The sequence below is a fragment of the Zea mays genome, chromosome 2 (genome assembly GCF_902167145.1).
Source record: "Zea mays cultivar B73 chromosome 2, Zm-B73-REFERENCE-NAM-5.0, whole genome shotgun sequence".
Lineage (NCBI taxonomy): Eukaryota > Viridiplantae > Streptophyta > Magnoliopsida > Poales > Poaceae > Zea > Zea mays.
The window spans coordinates 225,459,422-225,475,963 of NC_050097.1; the positions used below are offsets into that span (position 1 = coordinate 225,459,422).

General features: G+C 46.4%; 1 protein-coding gene across 3 annotated transcripts in view; it reads left to right on the forward strand.

The window, feature by feature from the left end:
• Positions 1-1,206: 1,206 nt before the first annotated feature.
• LOC103647963 (two-component response regulator-like PRR37) overlaps positions 1,207-16,542 on the forward strand; it is a 37,621-nt gene continuing 22,285 nt past the window's right edge. For 2 of the 3 annotated variants that reach the window (XM_008672470.3, XM_008672471.3), the window contains exons 1-3: positions 1,207-1,276; positions 1,424-1,508; positions 1,719-2,020. In XM_008672470.3, the coding sequence (XP_008670692.1) occupies positions 1,819-2,020 (202 nt within the window). In that variant the 5' untranslated portion in view covers positions 1,207-1,276; positions 1,424-1,508; positions 1,719-1,818. The remainder of the gene's footprint in view (positions 1,277-1,423; positions 1,509-1,718; positions 2,021-16,542) is intronic. The other variant, XM_008672472.3, reaches the window with a different exon arrangement.

The window sequence follows — 16,542 nt, forward strand, 5'->3', positions numbered from 1 at the left end:
ATAGCAAACACATTAGTCCACATGTTATGTTGATCATCAAACACCAAAATCATTTAGACAAATGTGTCGGGGTCCATTTTCCTTACACATCCCTATTCTCTACCTCTACTATTGTAATGACTAGTTTTGATGATCGTCACACTTCACACACGAAGCGCGCAGGTCTACTTCCCTCCTACTAGTAGACCATTATCCTCTAGATAGACCGTAAAAATCACCAAGCTCATATATTGGTTACCCCATAGATAGGCCGTAAAAATCACCAAGCTCTTATTAATGTACCATTACCCCATAGATAGGCTGTGAGAAACCATCCAACATGAAAGGAAGCCGCTTGCAGCGCAATACTACCACATAGTACCACCCCACTAGCTAAAAAAGATAAGCGACTAAGCGAGCTATAGAAAAGAGGGTCGAGCTTCTTTTTAACTCATACATTTCTAGATCTTTTAGCTAAGATAAAGTATAATATTAGTTATTGTATACGGTCACAACACATGGTCATTGTACTAGTATAATATTAATTACTAATTGGTCATAACTTTGTGTAGTTTGTAGTTATAAATTATCTTTTATAGACAAACAATTATAGTGGCATAGAAATCAACTTCAACCAAAGCATACAACTACAATATAAATTATTACTCTCCCCGTCTCAAAATATTAGTCGTTTTAACTCTTCCTTTTTATGTCTAAATTCAAATGGATGATAATAAATCTAGATACATATGTAAAACAAATACATTAATTATTGTATGAATCAACTAAAAAGGTAAAACGAATTTTATTTTAGAACGGAGGTAGTACAATTTAGTATAGTGCATACTTACAATTTGATTCTTTAGAGAGAAACAATTATATTTACTCATAAGCATAGATATATTAATTTCTTTTAGAGAACATCAAAACATAGCGCTCATGAATCTCATTCTGCTCAGCGCTACAAGGTTTGAGCAGTAATAGTATTGAAATGGTTAATCAATCGGAGTGTATTGAAGAATAAAAAGATTCTGTTGCCACCGGTGAGCTGGAGGGCAGCCGTGAGACCGGAGTCCGGACGCCACGGATTTTGATTTCATCGTATCGTATCTTTCTTCAGAGGGGAGCGGGGCCGGCGGGCCACCAGCAACCTCCTCCTTTTTGCTCCACCTGGCTTGCCTTGCCTGGTCCTGGTATATCTACTACTACCTCTGTTCCTTCTCCTTCGCCGCTGCTTCCCTCCTCCTCCTCCTCCTGCTGCTGCTCCTCCTCCTCCTCCCCCCTGGGACGTCTAAAGGTACTCCTCCTTCCTTTCCACCTGCTTGCTACTACTGGTGTAGTGTAGTGTAGTGGTGATGGCGGTGGCTAGGCGGCGGCCGATTTAGAACGGTACCGTGCAAAAATAATAAATGGGTTGCTGATTTGTGGTTTCCTAAGCTTGCAGCTTGCTTGCACTTTTTGCCTTTTTCGGAGGCCACGGGTCACCGCTAACCTCCATCCATCCATTTGCCGATTCACCTACACAGCAGGTACCCTAAACCCTCTCCAGCCGCATCCACTTCTTCTTCTTCTTTCATCTTTCAGAGGACTAATTTCTCCCGTAGCCGTAGATGTAGATACCATACGATAGTTGTTTTAATTACTTAGCTACGAGGACAAACATTTGTTTTAATTATACCACACGTACGTACTGGTATAATTGATTCTCATCTTTATCTTCTTGTTCAATTTGCATGCAGGAACAAACGAGGAGCCCTCCAAGGATATGCGCCCCGCCGCTTATACATTAACCAAAGACTTGCCTCCAATCACTCGTGTCTACCTCTTCGAGTTGCGAGGATGCCTGCGAATGACCACCATCCCAACGGCCTGCTCCAGGAGTCAGCCCCTGGACTCCAGCATGATGATATGGAAAACCAGCAGCAGCAAGTCTGCTGGGAGCGCTTCCTCCTAAAGGACACTCTCAACGTCTTGCTCGTGGAGAGTGATGCTTCAACCAGGCAGGTTGTCAGTGCCCTGCTTCGTTGCTGCATGTACCAAGGTTTGTTTATCCCAACTTAATATTTGGCACCGCATACTAGTGATTATTATCTAATTTATAGTAGATAGATGCATGATTTCATATATTCATAGCATCCAGCATAACTTGGAACTGTTTAACATCTATAAATACCAATTCTTTATCATATCTCAGCATAGAGATATCGAACAACAAGATGATAAGCATTGGCAAATTAGTGTTTCATAAACATTTGCAAACTACCATGGATAATCGATGTATTAAAACAGTAAGCCGACTGACCAAATTAACTTACAATTTCAATTCACGGTTGCCCGTTAGTAATTGGCGGTGGTGTACGGACTGGATAGTCTCAGATCGGTGTAGCAGGGAGAGCTGTAGCATAGGACATCACGGGTGACGACGATGCCACATATGGCTGTGCAGCAAGAAAGGTGATGTTTGGCATATAGTGATTCAGTGCCTATAGGAAGGATGTTGAGGTGGGTGGCTGTTAGTAGGATTTCAGCCTAATAATTAGGTGACATGCTTGCTTGAAATTGTAGGAAGGAGAGATTGTGTATAATACGTGGGATATAGTGTGGGATGCATTGCATTGAGCCTTTGGGGTGAATGTATACAGGAAGATCATCTCGGGATTACAATCAATCCAATCAATCATAAACCAACCATATCAAGACTTGCCTAATATACTCTAACAGAAACAAGGAGCAGATGGTATTGTTGATAGATCGGATGATGTGTTTAGGCTTGCCATTTTCGAGTCGTAGTGTAGGGGCAAGGCATGCTGAGTTGAGTGCTATGCGTAAGGAAGAAGGTGTGGGCATTGTAGTTCTATCAAGCTTCCTGCCATTGTCACACTAGATGGCCTTAACAAAGGCGCTGAACTAAGTGGAGACATAAGGAAAGAAATATAGAGAGTAGGGAACATGTACAACTTGAGTCGCGGTGGAAAAATTCAAAGAAAATATGAGCAATTAGCACAAATAACGAAATTATATTTGTAACTGGAAGACACCTACAACAGATGTCCACAAGTCACAATGTACATATGAGATGTTGACACACTAAAAGAAAGATGAACAACACGACTGAGTTGACACGCGTGACATATAGCTTTCATATCTTTATTACAAGACTGGATGGCAGAATCATGAACAAGTTTGGTTAGCTCCTCATGACCTGGATATCCAAGACAAGTCCAGAGTGAGGATGAGGTGCTGCTGCTCTTGATGGCCTGGTGAAGAGTAAGGATTGCATGGACGATGCTTTAGCAGTGTGGCGTTGCTGATTGTTACTAAGACTATGCTAGTACTTGCGAGTACTTGGAGTTGTCTTATGGTGTGTGACCTTGGCCCTACCCTCGAAAGAGGCGAAAGCCGGATTTTGTTCCATTATCTAAAAAAACTAAGACTATGCTAGTGCTCGAACGTCTAAATTGGTGCCAACGTACAGACACTGGTGGGGCTCACCATTGCAACATATACAACATTCCTTAAATTGTAACATATACAACATCACTTTGAACTATCGCGACATCTAGATGAACTATTGCAACATCCGAAACATGCATTTGAACACATGAAACAACTGCAACATACACTTTCACATTAAAAAATCATTCATTGCAACATTCGAAAATCCCATGCAACACGAAGAAACAATGAACACAACATTATAGATTAGATATCACAACATCGCCGTCATATGGGCTACGATGGAGGAATTTGAGGAGGTAGATCAACTCCATCCTTAAATAAGGCAATTTTGTAATGTTTGTCGTAGAACACCAACTCAACAATTATGTTTGTGTCATCCTTATCCTGCAAATGGACACAAACTTCAACATGGGCTAGGATGGTGAAAGGGCCTCTAGTTGAGTTGGTTAGGTGGTCTGAGTAGCACTCCTCAGGTACTGAGTTCGACTCCTCGTGGGAGCAAATTTCATGCTAAGGTTACAAAAAATCCCCTCATCTGTCCCATGCCAAATCATAGGTCTAAGGCTCGGCCCCGGTCGCGCTCGTTCTCACATGGGCTACGTTGCTGCTATGTATGGGTGGGGCAGGGGTTCAGGGATTTTCTCGACCTACGTGAGGTCCTTTTCTTAATGTAATACTCGAGGGTTGTCTTACTCCCACAGGTCGAGTTTTTTATATGGGCTAGGATGTACAAGGAGATGGATTCGAGGCCCAAGCTACAGCTCTAGCCCTTGGCCCATTACCTTTGAGCTTACCGGAGGGAGGAGGGTATAGGTCCCACCACTAGCGCTGCTCACGGGGCTCCTTCTTGTCCTCCTATTTCCCTACGTCATATCAGGCTCCGCATGCCGAGGGATCGAGATCCAGCGAGCCCCCTTTATGCGTAGCCTGGAGTAGGGAGGCAGGATGATGGTGCACAAACATCGTCGCTGTGAAGGCTGTCGTACACTCCATTGGCCTCGACTTTGACATATTTGGTGAAGAGTGCACATAAAATGTGTGTGTTGGGGGGGGACAGTGTTGTTGGGAGAGCACCCGACACATGTTCGATATTTCTAGCAACATTCAAACACTTGTATAGTAGCATTTCCATTATTAATAGGCCACCAGTCGACGACACCCATTGCTTGGTGGCGAAACCTCACATCCCAATTTGTCTATATTGCTTGGGGCATATTTAGATTTTGAACTAATTTTTTAGCGTTTTTGCATTGGCATTTTAAACTTGAAATACTAAATTTTAAAACCTTGGCTCCACCGCTATGGGAGTTGAGCCACTATAGAGGGACACATGTGCTTAATGTTAGAGGATAGTAGAGCGACCAACGTGAGCTACTAGTGGTCAATGTATGGAGAGGACGAGATACTCTTGGTAATACATGACATAAAGTCAAAAGAGGATGCCACATGGTAGCAAAGGGGAAACATGATTCATCAAAGGCAATTTGATGGGATATGATTATGTGTCAACGGATAGTGTCAAAGCAAGAACTAAGATTAGGGTAGAATAAACATCTGAAGATGATTGTAATTAGCATTTTGAAATGGAGAAACTCAAAAAGATGGAATTTTGAAATGATGAACTTTTGTTAATAAGGTTGTTTGTAGTAGCTAAAGTCTCGGCACACAAGAAAAGGGCATGTGTACATGGATGAGGGATTCGACGGAGTTAGTGAGCATGTGGATCATGCATTTGTCCTTACAATTTTGACGAGAGTTTATGGTCAAGAAAAGCGTAGGAGAATGCCACGAGAAGCTAAGAATCTAGAGGTGGCATCATCGACAAATTTGGTGCCATTGTTAGAATGGATTTCTAAGGTAGATTTGTGGTAACATAGGGTATAAACTGAATGAAATATTGATGAACCTTTATAGGAGGTCCAACGACAAAATAGCTCGATAAAAATGTGAAAATTATCAAGCATAACAAATTAATAGTTCAAAATACAATTGATTGATGAAAGGGTTACAACATATAGGCCTATACTTCCCCTAACCCTAATAGGCCTAATGGGTTGGGCTATGCTAGGCCCATAACACACACAACCATAATATAAAACTGTCTAACACCTCATGATGTTGAAACTTAGCCACATCAGATGTTGAGACTGGATTGAAACTCCGAGAACACCGAGGATAGAAGACCCTTTGTGAAGATGTCCTCAAACCGCGAGCTTGTCGAGACATGGAGAACACGGATGTCCCCGATGACAATGCACTTGCGGCCGAAGTGAAGATCAATATCAACATTCGTGCGCTGATGCTGGACTAGGTTAACAGACAGGTAGACTGTTGACTTATCGCAGTATACGAGTGTACTCCTGGTGAGCGGGATGTGGAGCTCCTAAAGGAGTTTTCAGAGCCATCTCGCCTCGCTACGCCATTGGCGACAATGAGATACTCAACCTTGGTACTAGAGCGGGAGACCACATGTTGATGCTTGTAGAACTAGGAGATGAGGTTATCTCAAAGGAACACAACATAGTTGGAGGTGGATCGACATGTGTTCAGGCAACCTGGCCTGTCAGCATAAGTGTAGACGATCTGCTCGTGGATGGAGGAGCGCCGAAGAAACCTGTAGCTGAGTGTACCATGAAGGTACCAGAGGATGTGCTTGACAGTTATCAAGTGTGGTTCCCAGGGATCATGCATGTGAGGCATACCTGCTAGACTGCATAGGCAATGTCAGGTGAGGTATTGGAGGGCACCAACAATGCTCCAGTAAGCATTAGGGTCGCTGACTGGATGACCTCGCTAGAGACCTGCTATCCACCGGAGTCACACATGGCTTACAATCCTTCATGAAAGCACGCTCCAAGACATCCAAGGTGTACTACTACTGCTGAAGGAATAGGCCATCTGAGCGATGTTCGACAACAATGACTAAGAAGTGATGAAGGGGCTAGATCCTTCATTGCGAACTCATGCTGAAGAGTCGTAATCATCTAGTGCAGGAGAGCTGAAGTAGACACAATGAGTACAATGTCAATGACATACAGGAGGAGGTACATGATGTCACTGCCACACTGGCAGAGGAACAATGAAGTGTGTGACTCTTAGAACCCGGGAACGTGGAACTTACCAGGAGTGTTAGAACAATCTCATTCCTGTAGTGTTAAAACCTAGATTTAGTAGTGTTCTGCATACTAGGTTCCCGTTCCTCGATCCCATCGATCTGGGAATCTGGTTACTAAGGTCTGACTTGGCCTCAATAAACCCCAAAGAGAGCAAGTAAGAGGCAAACCGGCTATGCCAAGTATTAGGTGCCTGCTTCAAGCCATACAGAGGCTTATTGAGCTTGTAGACCATATCAAGGTGAGTGAAATAAACAAAATTGAGGGATTGGTTGCAATAGACCATCTCGGTAAGAGTGACGTGAAGAAATACATTCTTGATGTCTGACTGATGTACTGGCTATGAATGAGTCAGCCAGTGAGAGAACTGTTTGGACATTAGCAGACTTCACCATAGGGTTGAAGTTCTCATCATAGTCAACTCTAGGGTGCTAAGTGAATCTCCAGAGAACCCAACATGCCTTGCACCTATCTAAAGAGCCATTAGCCTTTCGCTTATGTGTCGAGACCCACTTGTTAGTCACTACATTGCGGCCATGAGGGCACGATACCAAGTCCTAGGTGTGGTTGGCAAGGAGGGCCTCATACTCTTCCTCGATAGCGTAGCACTAGTAAGGATCGACGAGGGCGCGATGGACGAAATATGACACACGGGACACCAACAGAGAGGATGTCACATTAAGGACAAGACGGTTGACGGAGCGAAGAATGTCGGTGTCCTGATGAGTCATCATCGGGTGGACATGGTGGGGATCACGGCGAAGAAGAGGAGGGTGATACACCACCAACTCAGTTGGAGAGCTATGGTGCACTCGCCCATCTATGTCGTTGATAGACATGCACGAGGTCGGCAGAGCGGGCGAGGGTAGTAGTGGCACAACCAAAGCAGGTGAGGACACGACCGAGGAGGCCGAGGCCACTGCCGGAGATGCTGAAGCCACGTATGGTCCAGTGGGGGACATTAGGACCTCACACGGCGTAGCAGGGAGCAGCAGGACAGCCTGGGGCGAGGCTAGAGACACACGTCCATGGGGGAGGGGGACCGGGCCATAGGCGGGGGCGGTGGAGGTAAACATGCAGGTGGAAAAACTGAGGTGGTTGTCCTGAGGGAGCCACAAGGTCAATCTGGCTCAACTCGAAGGTGGAGTTGGAGGGGGATGAGAAGGGGAAGTCTATCTCATCGAAAATGACATGGCGGGAGATCAACATGCGGTGGGTATTGAGATCAAGACATCGGTACTCCTTGTGATCAGAAGAGTACCCGAGAAGACACAATAGAAGGGTCGAGGGGCAAGCTTATGAGAAGTAGTAGCAGAGAGATTAGGGTAGCACATACACCCAAAGACATGAAGATGGTCACAGGATGGGGTGATGCCAAAGAGAGCAAAGTAGGGCATGGGAGTACAGATCGTCATGGGAGGAGTTTGAGCTAGTAGGTGGTGGTATGAATATTCTTAACCCAATAGCGAGCATGGACTGAGGCCTGAAACAACAAAGAGCATATTATGTTGGCAGTAGTGCGAATAATGCATTTAACCTTACTGTTCTAGGGAGAGGTGTATGGGCATGACATCCGTAGCTACACGCCATGAGAAAGCAAGAAAGCTCGAAAGGAGTTATCAAACTCACGACCTTTATCACAATGGGCGATCGTAATGGTGCGAATGAATTGAATGGAAACCCAAGGAAAATGTGCAAAAGAGTGGTAAAAGTATCAGACTTCAAACGCAAGAGTTAAGTCCACAAATTGTGAGAAAAATCAACTGCCACCAAGTAATACTTATAACTGGACACTAAGAACTAGTGATGTCCATAAGTGATGGTGTATGAGATTAAAAAATACGCGTAACCTGAGAGGAGGAACATGGGAAAGGAAGTCGAACATGACGACCTAGCTGATAGGCATGTCATAGATGCTCTGGAGTACCCCTAGTACACGAGATTATGGAACTACGACACAACTGGGACAACACGTCGAAGCTAGGGTGACCAAGTCGACGATGCTAGGTACTAGAAGGAGTGGTAGTAGTTAGAGCATGCGGCGATGGCGAGGAGGAAGGAGGGGATGTTGTGAGAACTGCCTTGACAAGGGTTGCACGTCCCGCTGGGTGCATTAAGGCCGCTTTCCATCTCGGTAAAATGATCAACAACCTTATCCACTAATGGAATCAAGTCATTTTCCTTAGTTTCCTGACCGGGAGAGGCATGCCCAGGTATTTACAGGGGAAATTCTCCACTTTACACGCCATAACTTCTTGCACCTCTCCTAACTCCTATTCCCCACATTGGATAGGAGTGACCGAGTTCTTACTAATGTTAGTTACCAACCCTGTAGCGTTTCCGAACATACGCAAAAGCTCCTTTATCAAGGCTAATTCAACCCTCCTAGATTGCAGAAAAATGACAACATCATCAGGATATAAGGAAATTCTTTGGCCATGACCTCTTCTCAACAAAGGTTGCAGATAACCCATTTCCACTGCCTTACACACCATTGAGTTTAGGACATCCATAGCCATAATGAAAAGCATAGGCGATAGAGGATCCCCTTGACGTAATCCTCTTTGATGTGAAATAAGGTTACCTGGCTCGCCTGTAGGAGAGTAAACTCCAGCCAGGTGGCGGAATGCACCATTCTAATCCTAAGAACAGGGGGCTACCTAGGGTTTGCCTAGTGAGATGGATGAACACAAAAACACACAAGGATTTAGAGAGGTTCGGGCCACCAGAGCGTAATAAACTACTCCACTGTGGGTTGTATTGCTGAGAGCTTGAGAAAGCTTAGGCCTAGATGGAGGTGCCTCCGAGGGAGTTTAAGTGAGCTTGTCCCCCTGTATCGTGTGGACACGTGGCGGCATCGGACCCTATATGTGTGGAGGGCCTGCGCCAAGGATGCGGGCCGGCTAAAGCCCTAGGCTCGTATCGACCGGGGTGCAAAAGGCACGCAAGGAAATCCGATCATCACACATGTCCATCAAGGACTCATCACTCATCCTGGGTGGCCCAAGTGGCGTTTGCGTGGGTTCGGGTCTTACTGGCGGGGGGTCCGGACCCACAGGTGTTGTCCCTGAGCATACCCCGCTCAGTCCCTCAGCACGCGGTTACGGCTAACCGCATGGGTTCCTACCGTGACACAATAACAGAGGCCAGAGGGTACCCCATTCACAGGGTACCTACATCGCCATTAACCAACACCCTAGTAGACGAACTCCTTAGCAGCTTGGACAAAACACCGCACCAAACAGGGCCAAAACCCAAAAATTTCAATACTTCAAGCAAGAAAGGCCATTACACAGAGTCAAAAGCCTTCGTGATGTGGGTGCTGAGGACCATAGACTCCTGTGTACCACCACCCACTATCATTGCCTTGAGCCAACTGAACGAAAACTGAGAAAGTGTCGACCCTACTATTGAGCACTGTGCAGTTGCTACTCTTCCAAGCCAACAGGATGCCACCCCTGATGCCCTAGGCCAACAGGAAAATGAATTCATCAAATCAGATCCCAATATCGACATAACCATCCGTCTTGAAATGGTTGCTTTTTTAGTCTACTGGAGACACACTAGGTCAGGTTTAGTGGAGCTAACCATGACCCTGACCGCATCTCTCCGACACGTATGGTTGAGGCCTAGAATTTTTGATGGATCCATTGATAAATAAAGAAAGAACTACTTGATCGAACAGGGGAGGCCTCATACAATAGCCTCCACCCTCCCAGGCACCAACACTGAAACCACCTCTTCATCTAGATGATCAGGGATGCACCAGCCGAAAAAAGAAGCCAAGCCATCAACTTGTGATTTTTTACATGGGCTTCAAAACTAGACGCTCAAACTCTATCACCACATCCTTCCTTAGGGAGTCAACATCCCCAATATTCCCTAGCCTTTGAACAAGCTCTGCCTGTAGGTGTTTGGGGTTGGAGTTTGGGGCTCCTTTTCCCCCTTTTTGCAAGGCGACCACTCCGGCGAGGAGCAAAATCCGGCGGAAGCACCTTACTTCCTCTCTTATGAGGTACAAGACATGGTAGGAGTCCACTTGTAGCTTGAGACAGGCTGGCGAGGAAAGCACACACATGAGAGCGTATCTGAGCATCGCAAGTGTCCTGAACTGCAACCGTCCGAGGTCTTCTCATGTAAACATGTCGGATGGATCGACCAATAATTGCTAGAGGCGGCGAGGTAGGCAAAACAGTACAAGCAACCACAGCCGGATGAGCAGCAGAGAGAGCTGACTCTGCGGGTTGGGCCACCTCCCCACCGATCGCCACCAAAAGAACAATATTGTGGCCAGTCTCCAAGCCACAAAGTCGTTGGGAAGCATCAAATTGGTCCCCAACCCTGCCTCCTTACCGGTCCACTGGAATTCTGGCACAAGATTTGAATCAGGGGCTGACGACACCGAGGTTTCCCCCACCACAACATTTGCTGTCTTAGGCCCTACCCCACCACCACGCACTGCACAAATGGGCGTTGGGGCAATAACATCGCCATCAACTCCTTCGCCAGAGCCGCCGCACGCCCCAGGTAAGGAGAATGGCCACACTGCTGCTGGGGGTGAGAGTTACTATCTGACGTTGGGGAGGAAGAAGAACCCCCGGTGCCACCGCGGATGGGCAGGAGATTACAGCCACAGAAAGTGCCACCGTGTACCTCTGATGATAGTACCGGCTCTAGAATGTGGATTAAGTCCAACCGGCAACTCCAAGCTGAGGCCAGCAAGACCGATAAATCATGATGCGCTTCAGACTCAGGTTGTAACTCCACCAGTGAGCACCAACTGCTCAACACGCTCTGCACTGTGGTAAGATCTCGAGCATGAAAATGAAGTAGTGTCGATTCAGCATGGGCAAAACTCAACCACCTTAAGAATTTCAAAGGGCCATTAGGCGTATCGAATACAACACCATTATTGAACACCCTAACAACAACCTCTTCATCAGGGAGCATCAGAATGAAATCCTCAGGTGAAGTCCGTTTGACGGACAGATGCTCTCCACTTTTTTTTGAACACGCAGGAGAGCTGCGTATCATTGAATTAAGAAGGGTCTAAAATTAGACCAAATACAAACACAACAGGAAAAAAGAAATAAAGAAAAAGGAGAAGAAAGAAAATAAACAAGGCCATCCTGCCCCCACAACCTAGACTCAAACACCATCCTTCCCTTATGAAGTTAGCTACTGAACTCTCTACTAGAGCCCTACATGACACCTGGAATGGGAGCTGTAATAAGGGCAAGATGTTTGGCCCCCGCAAAATTTCAAATAATAATTTCTTCTTCAGATCTTCTAATAGCACCCTCCAGGCTAGGTGTAGCTCTATCAAAAACACATCCATTTCTATGGTTCCAGAGAGTCCAAAGCCCTAGGGTAATCAAGGAATTGAGCCCTTTTTTAGCAATCCCCTGCAACTGCTCACTGATTCTGCTCCACCATTCCATCGTTTTAGTTTCTCCCACCACAGGAGCAAAGGCAGACAAGTTGACCTGTCCCAGCAGCTGAAACCAAAAACACACCCCACCAAAATGTGATCTATGGTTTCTTGCTCTTGGTCACACATGACACATTTGTTAGGATGGCTAAGTCCTCTCTTCTGCAGACGATCTGCTGTCCAGCATCTTCCAAGATCAGCAAGCCATAAAAAAATTTACATTTGGGAGGGGACCAGGTTTTCCAAATTAATTCCCAATACTTAGCCATGGTCGACCTGATGAAGAGGCCATTATAAGCTGCTTTCGCTGAATAAATTCCATCAGTAGCGAACCTAAAAATATGCTTGCCCTCCCTATCTGGATGAAGCTGGATACTTTGAAGTTCATCCCAGACATCAAGGAGGTCGGCAAAGACACCTACTGTCAAGGCCCCTTTAATATCAGTTAACCATTTTCTGTCTGTCAAGGCCTCAAGCACAGTTCTGCTGTTCCTAATCCTTTTTGGCACCGCTGCAAGCAGTCGAGGAGCAATGTCTTCAATATTCTTTCCGTGGACCCAACGATCTTGCCAAAATAAGGTTGAAGACCCATTCCCAATGTCAGTGAGCAGGGCGGTGTAGAAAAAGGTCTTTATTTTGTTAGATATCTGCATGGGCAGTGAGGACCAAGGCTTATCCAGATCCGTTTTGCGTAGCCACAACCATCTCATTCTTAAGGCCCATCCTAGTTCTTTAAGACTAGAAATCCCAAGTCCGCCAATTTCAAGAGGTCTACAAACTCTTCCCCAAGCCACTAAACAATGTCCTCCTCTGACCTCTTTCCTTCCACGCCAGAGAAATCATTTTCTGATCTTGTCGATAGCTTTGAGCGAGCCTGTGGGTATGTCGACTGCCATGACTAGATATATAAGCATGCCGGTCATCACATACTGAACCTGCACTCTTCTGCCTGCCCTTGTCATGAGATCCGCTTTCCACCTAGAAAGTTGATCAGCCACTTTGTCAATAATGGGCTGCATCTGATTTTTGGACAGCTTTTTTAAAGACAAAGGCAGACCAAGGTATTTGCAAGGGAAAGACGAGAGTTCGCAAGGAAGCCAATCATTGAAGGTGACCAGCTCTTCCTGACCACATCGAATTGGATACACACTGCTTTTCTGAATATTAGTTTTTAATCCCGAAGCTTCTCCAAACAAATTCAGAATACCTAGAACAGTATGGATTTCACTCTCTCTTGGGTGGAAAAAAAGAACCGCATCATCAGCATAAAGCGAAATTCTGTGGTGTAGTGGTTTGGAGGAGAGAGGCTAAAGCTGCCCCTCCTCATCAGCTTTAGCCACAATGCATCCAAGGATGTCCATCACTAAAATAAAAAGCATAGGGGAGAGGGGATCCCCTTGCCGCAGCCCTCTCTTGTGGTGAATGATGTTCCCCGAAACTCCATTGAGTAGAACCTGAGTGGAGAAAGTTGCTAAAAGGCCACTCAAGATATCCCTCCAAATCTGCCCAAAACCCAAATGTTGGAGGACTTCAAGCAGAAAAGGCCAAGAGACAGAATCGAAGGCTTTAGTGATGTCAAGCTTCAAAAGTACCCTTGGTTGGTCTTGCTGGTGAAGCAATCTGGCAGTCTGCTAGACCAACATGAAGTTGTCTTGGATGAAGCGGCCTTTAATAAAGGCGCTCTGCCTTAGAGAAACTAGATCATGCAGTCATTGGGATAATCTGTTGGCCATCAACTTGGTGACAAGTTTAGCAATGTTGTGTACCAAACTGATAGGTCGAAAGTCTTTTACCTCCTCAGCCCCCTCCTTCTTAGGGATAAGAGTAACAAATGCAGTGTTAAGTCTTTCAAACTGCTGAAATTTTCTGCACCAAATTGCAGCAATAACAGCCATCACATCCCTTTTGATAATTGGCCAACAAACTTTATAAAATCTACCTGTGTACCCATCAGGCCCTGGAGCCTTGTCTGAAGGTAGTTGCATTATGGATTCCAGAACCTCATTTTCATCAATCTGCGCATCTAAATCAGACAGGTCATGAGAAGGTAGACCCAGGTATTCCAAATCAACAGTCAAGGAGCCTTCTGCAACCTCCTCGGCGACCTACTCCGGTGAAAAAGTCGACCTCAGACCAGCAGACAACACAAACAGAGCAGTACAAATATCAAACTCATTGCGCACCATCTTGTTGGAACGCTCAAGGAAACATATTAAAGGCTCCGACAAACTTGTTGGAGCTGCCACCAAAGCACCAGGCGCCAGCGACAGAGGGGTTAGACCAGCTCCCGCACCAACTTGTTCAACAACGCCAAAAGCCTTGGAGCTTCTAGAGCAGTGACGATGATGACGCTGATTAGCGCTGAACACAGTCCGACTGCTACTAGCATCATCCACTAGAGGGGTTATCTGCCTCCACACTTGGGCATGAATAGTCATCATCTTTCTAGGTGCCATCAGTCATAGGCGCTCCCACACAGGGACCCGAGCACCATGTCGATCCATACCATGCTGCAGCAAACTCCTAGCAGCGTTGTGAGGGCACTGGGCGACACGATGACCCAATTGGCGGCAATAGAAGCATCACGTAGGCCCATCGGCAAAAGGCCACCCTGTGAGTTGACGCAAGGCAGTTAAAGCACCTCCCCTGGAGGTCCTCTGGAACCGGCCGATGGGGAGACTTCTGGTTCTCGCGCTGCTGAGATCTAGCCCGCTTGCTGATAATCAACTGCCAACCATCCTTGGACACTGCCGCCGCAAACGCCAAAGCACCCGAAGGCTCAGACCAAGATAGCAGGGCGGCCTTGAAGGTCTTAGGCCTCGCCGCCAACCCAGAGATGCCCGACGAAGGCACAGGACTGTCCGCCTTCCACCGTTGAAACTTGGACTGTCCCGTAGGGACTAATGACGCTGCCCGCGGGGAACAGGAGGAAGGAACCGGCGCCCCGCAAGAGGAGGTTATAACCGCAGGGGTGGCAGCAACCACTGAGGCCCTGTTCGTTTTTATCAAATCCATGGGGATTGAGAGGGATTGAATCCCCTACAAGTCAAAATCACCCTCAATCCACTCCAATCCCCCTCGATCCCCATGGATTAGGGATGAAACGAACAAAGCCTGAGGTGGACACCGCGGTCAAAGTGATCAACGATGGTGAGGGCTGGGGAAGGTGAGTCGGGGCGCTGGGTAGCTTGGGAGCCAAAGTGGTGGGGGCGAAAGGTCCACCGCTAGCCCTTTTTATCATTATTATGTTAGCTGTTGTGCTGTGCAATAGATGGTTACACATATAATTCAATAATATAAGAACAAGTTTTCTAACCTAGGCATGTTTAGACGCATCTCACAGGTAGTCGAGCCTAATACCTAAGGTGGTACTAAGGTTGTTGCGCCCACTAGACTACAGACCCTTTCACCCTATAAGTTGTTGGGAATAGGAAACCGACAGAGGAATGTCTCTACAAGAGTAAATTTCAATGGCTATCTTTGAACTTGTTCTATGTTGACATCTCGCCCCTAGTACTTGCATATTGCACATTCAACTCCCAAAACTTGTCATGAATTCTTAGTGTCGATACTTGCATTGCACGCTCGGCTCCCTAAACTTGTTCTATGTTTTCATCTCGCTCCTTGTACTTGCAAATTGTGTGGTAGACTCTCTAAACTCATATTACTATACCATCTAGGTCCAACCCCCGCACGCTGTGTTGTCCTTGCCCTTCGTCCCTCCACAAGTGCACGTCTCACAAACGCAACTACTCTATGCTTCACCACGCTTGTCCCGCCTACCTGCATCGCATGAATGACATAGTGTCATATTACCTTGTCACAATGACACTTGACACCACCATTTTGTACCCTTGCCAAGGCGCCTTGCTCCTATGGTGGTGTAGGCGCACGTCCATGCGGATGAGCTTGTCGGGACAAGAGACGAGGAAGGTCGGGAGGGTGAAGAGTGTGTGCGAGGAGATGGCGAGCATGAGAGCATGCATAATGGGGGAGAGAAAGGAGACAAGGACTGTGGTGGTATCAATGTTGGGTGTAGAGTGCAGTTACTGCTGGGCAAGGGTCGATATTGGTGGCATCGCAAGGTGTAGGAGCGAGTCGAGCAAGAGCATAGAGGGCCATGACGACAAGGGTTTGGCTAGACTTGTCTTTGAGAAAGCTAGGTTCGCTCGAAGTAGTGGTGCAAGTGAACATGGCAATGGGTGTGGCATCAACACATGTAGGCATGGGGTGGTAGAGCGATCATGGTGCAGTGCGACTTAGGTGAGGTGTGCATATGTGTGGCGACGATGCAGGGGGAGAGGGTGGACTGGGATGGCATACGAGTATGGGAATGAGAACTCATAACATGTTTAGGGAGCTGAGTGCACAACTTAAAGGTAATGGTATCGGGATGAGAATTCGGAACAAGGGAGTTAAGTTTAATTTGCATGTAATCGGACTAGAATGAGAACTCGGGACAAATTTAAGAACGTTAGGTGAAATTTACTCTTTCTATAGCCTGATAGAGAGAGAAAAATAGAGCATTGTATTGAGGGTAAGAGGATTACATATATAGGA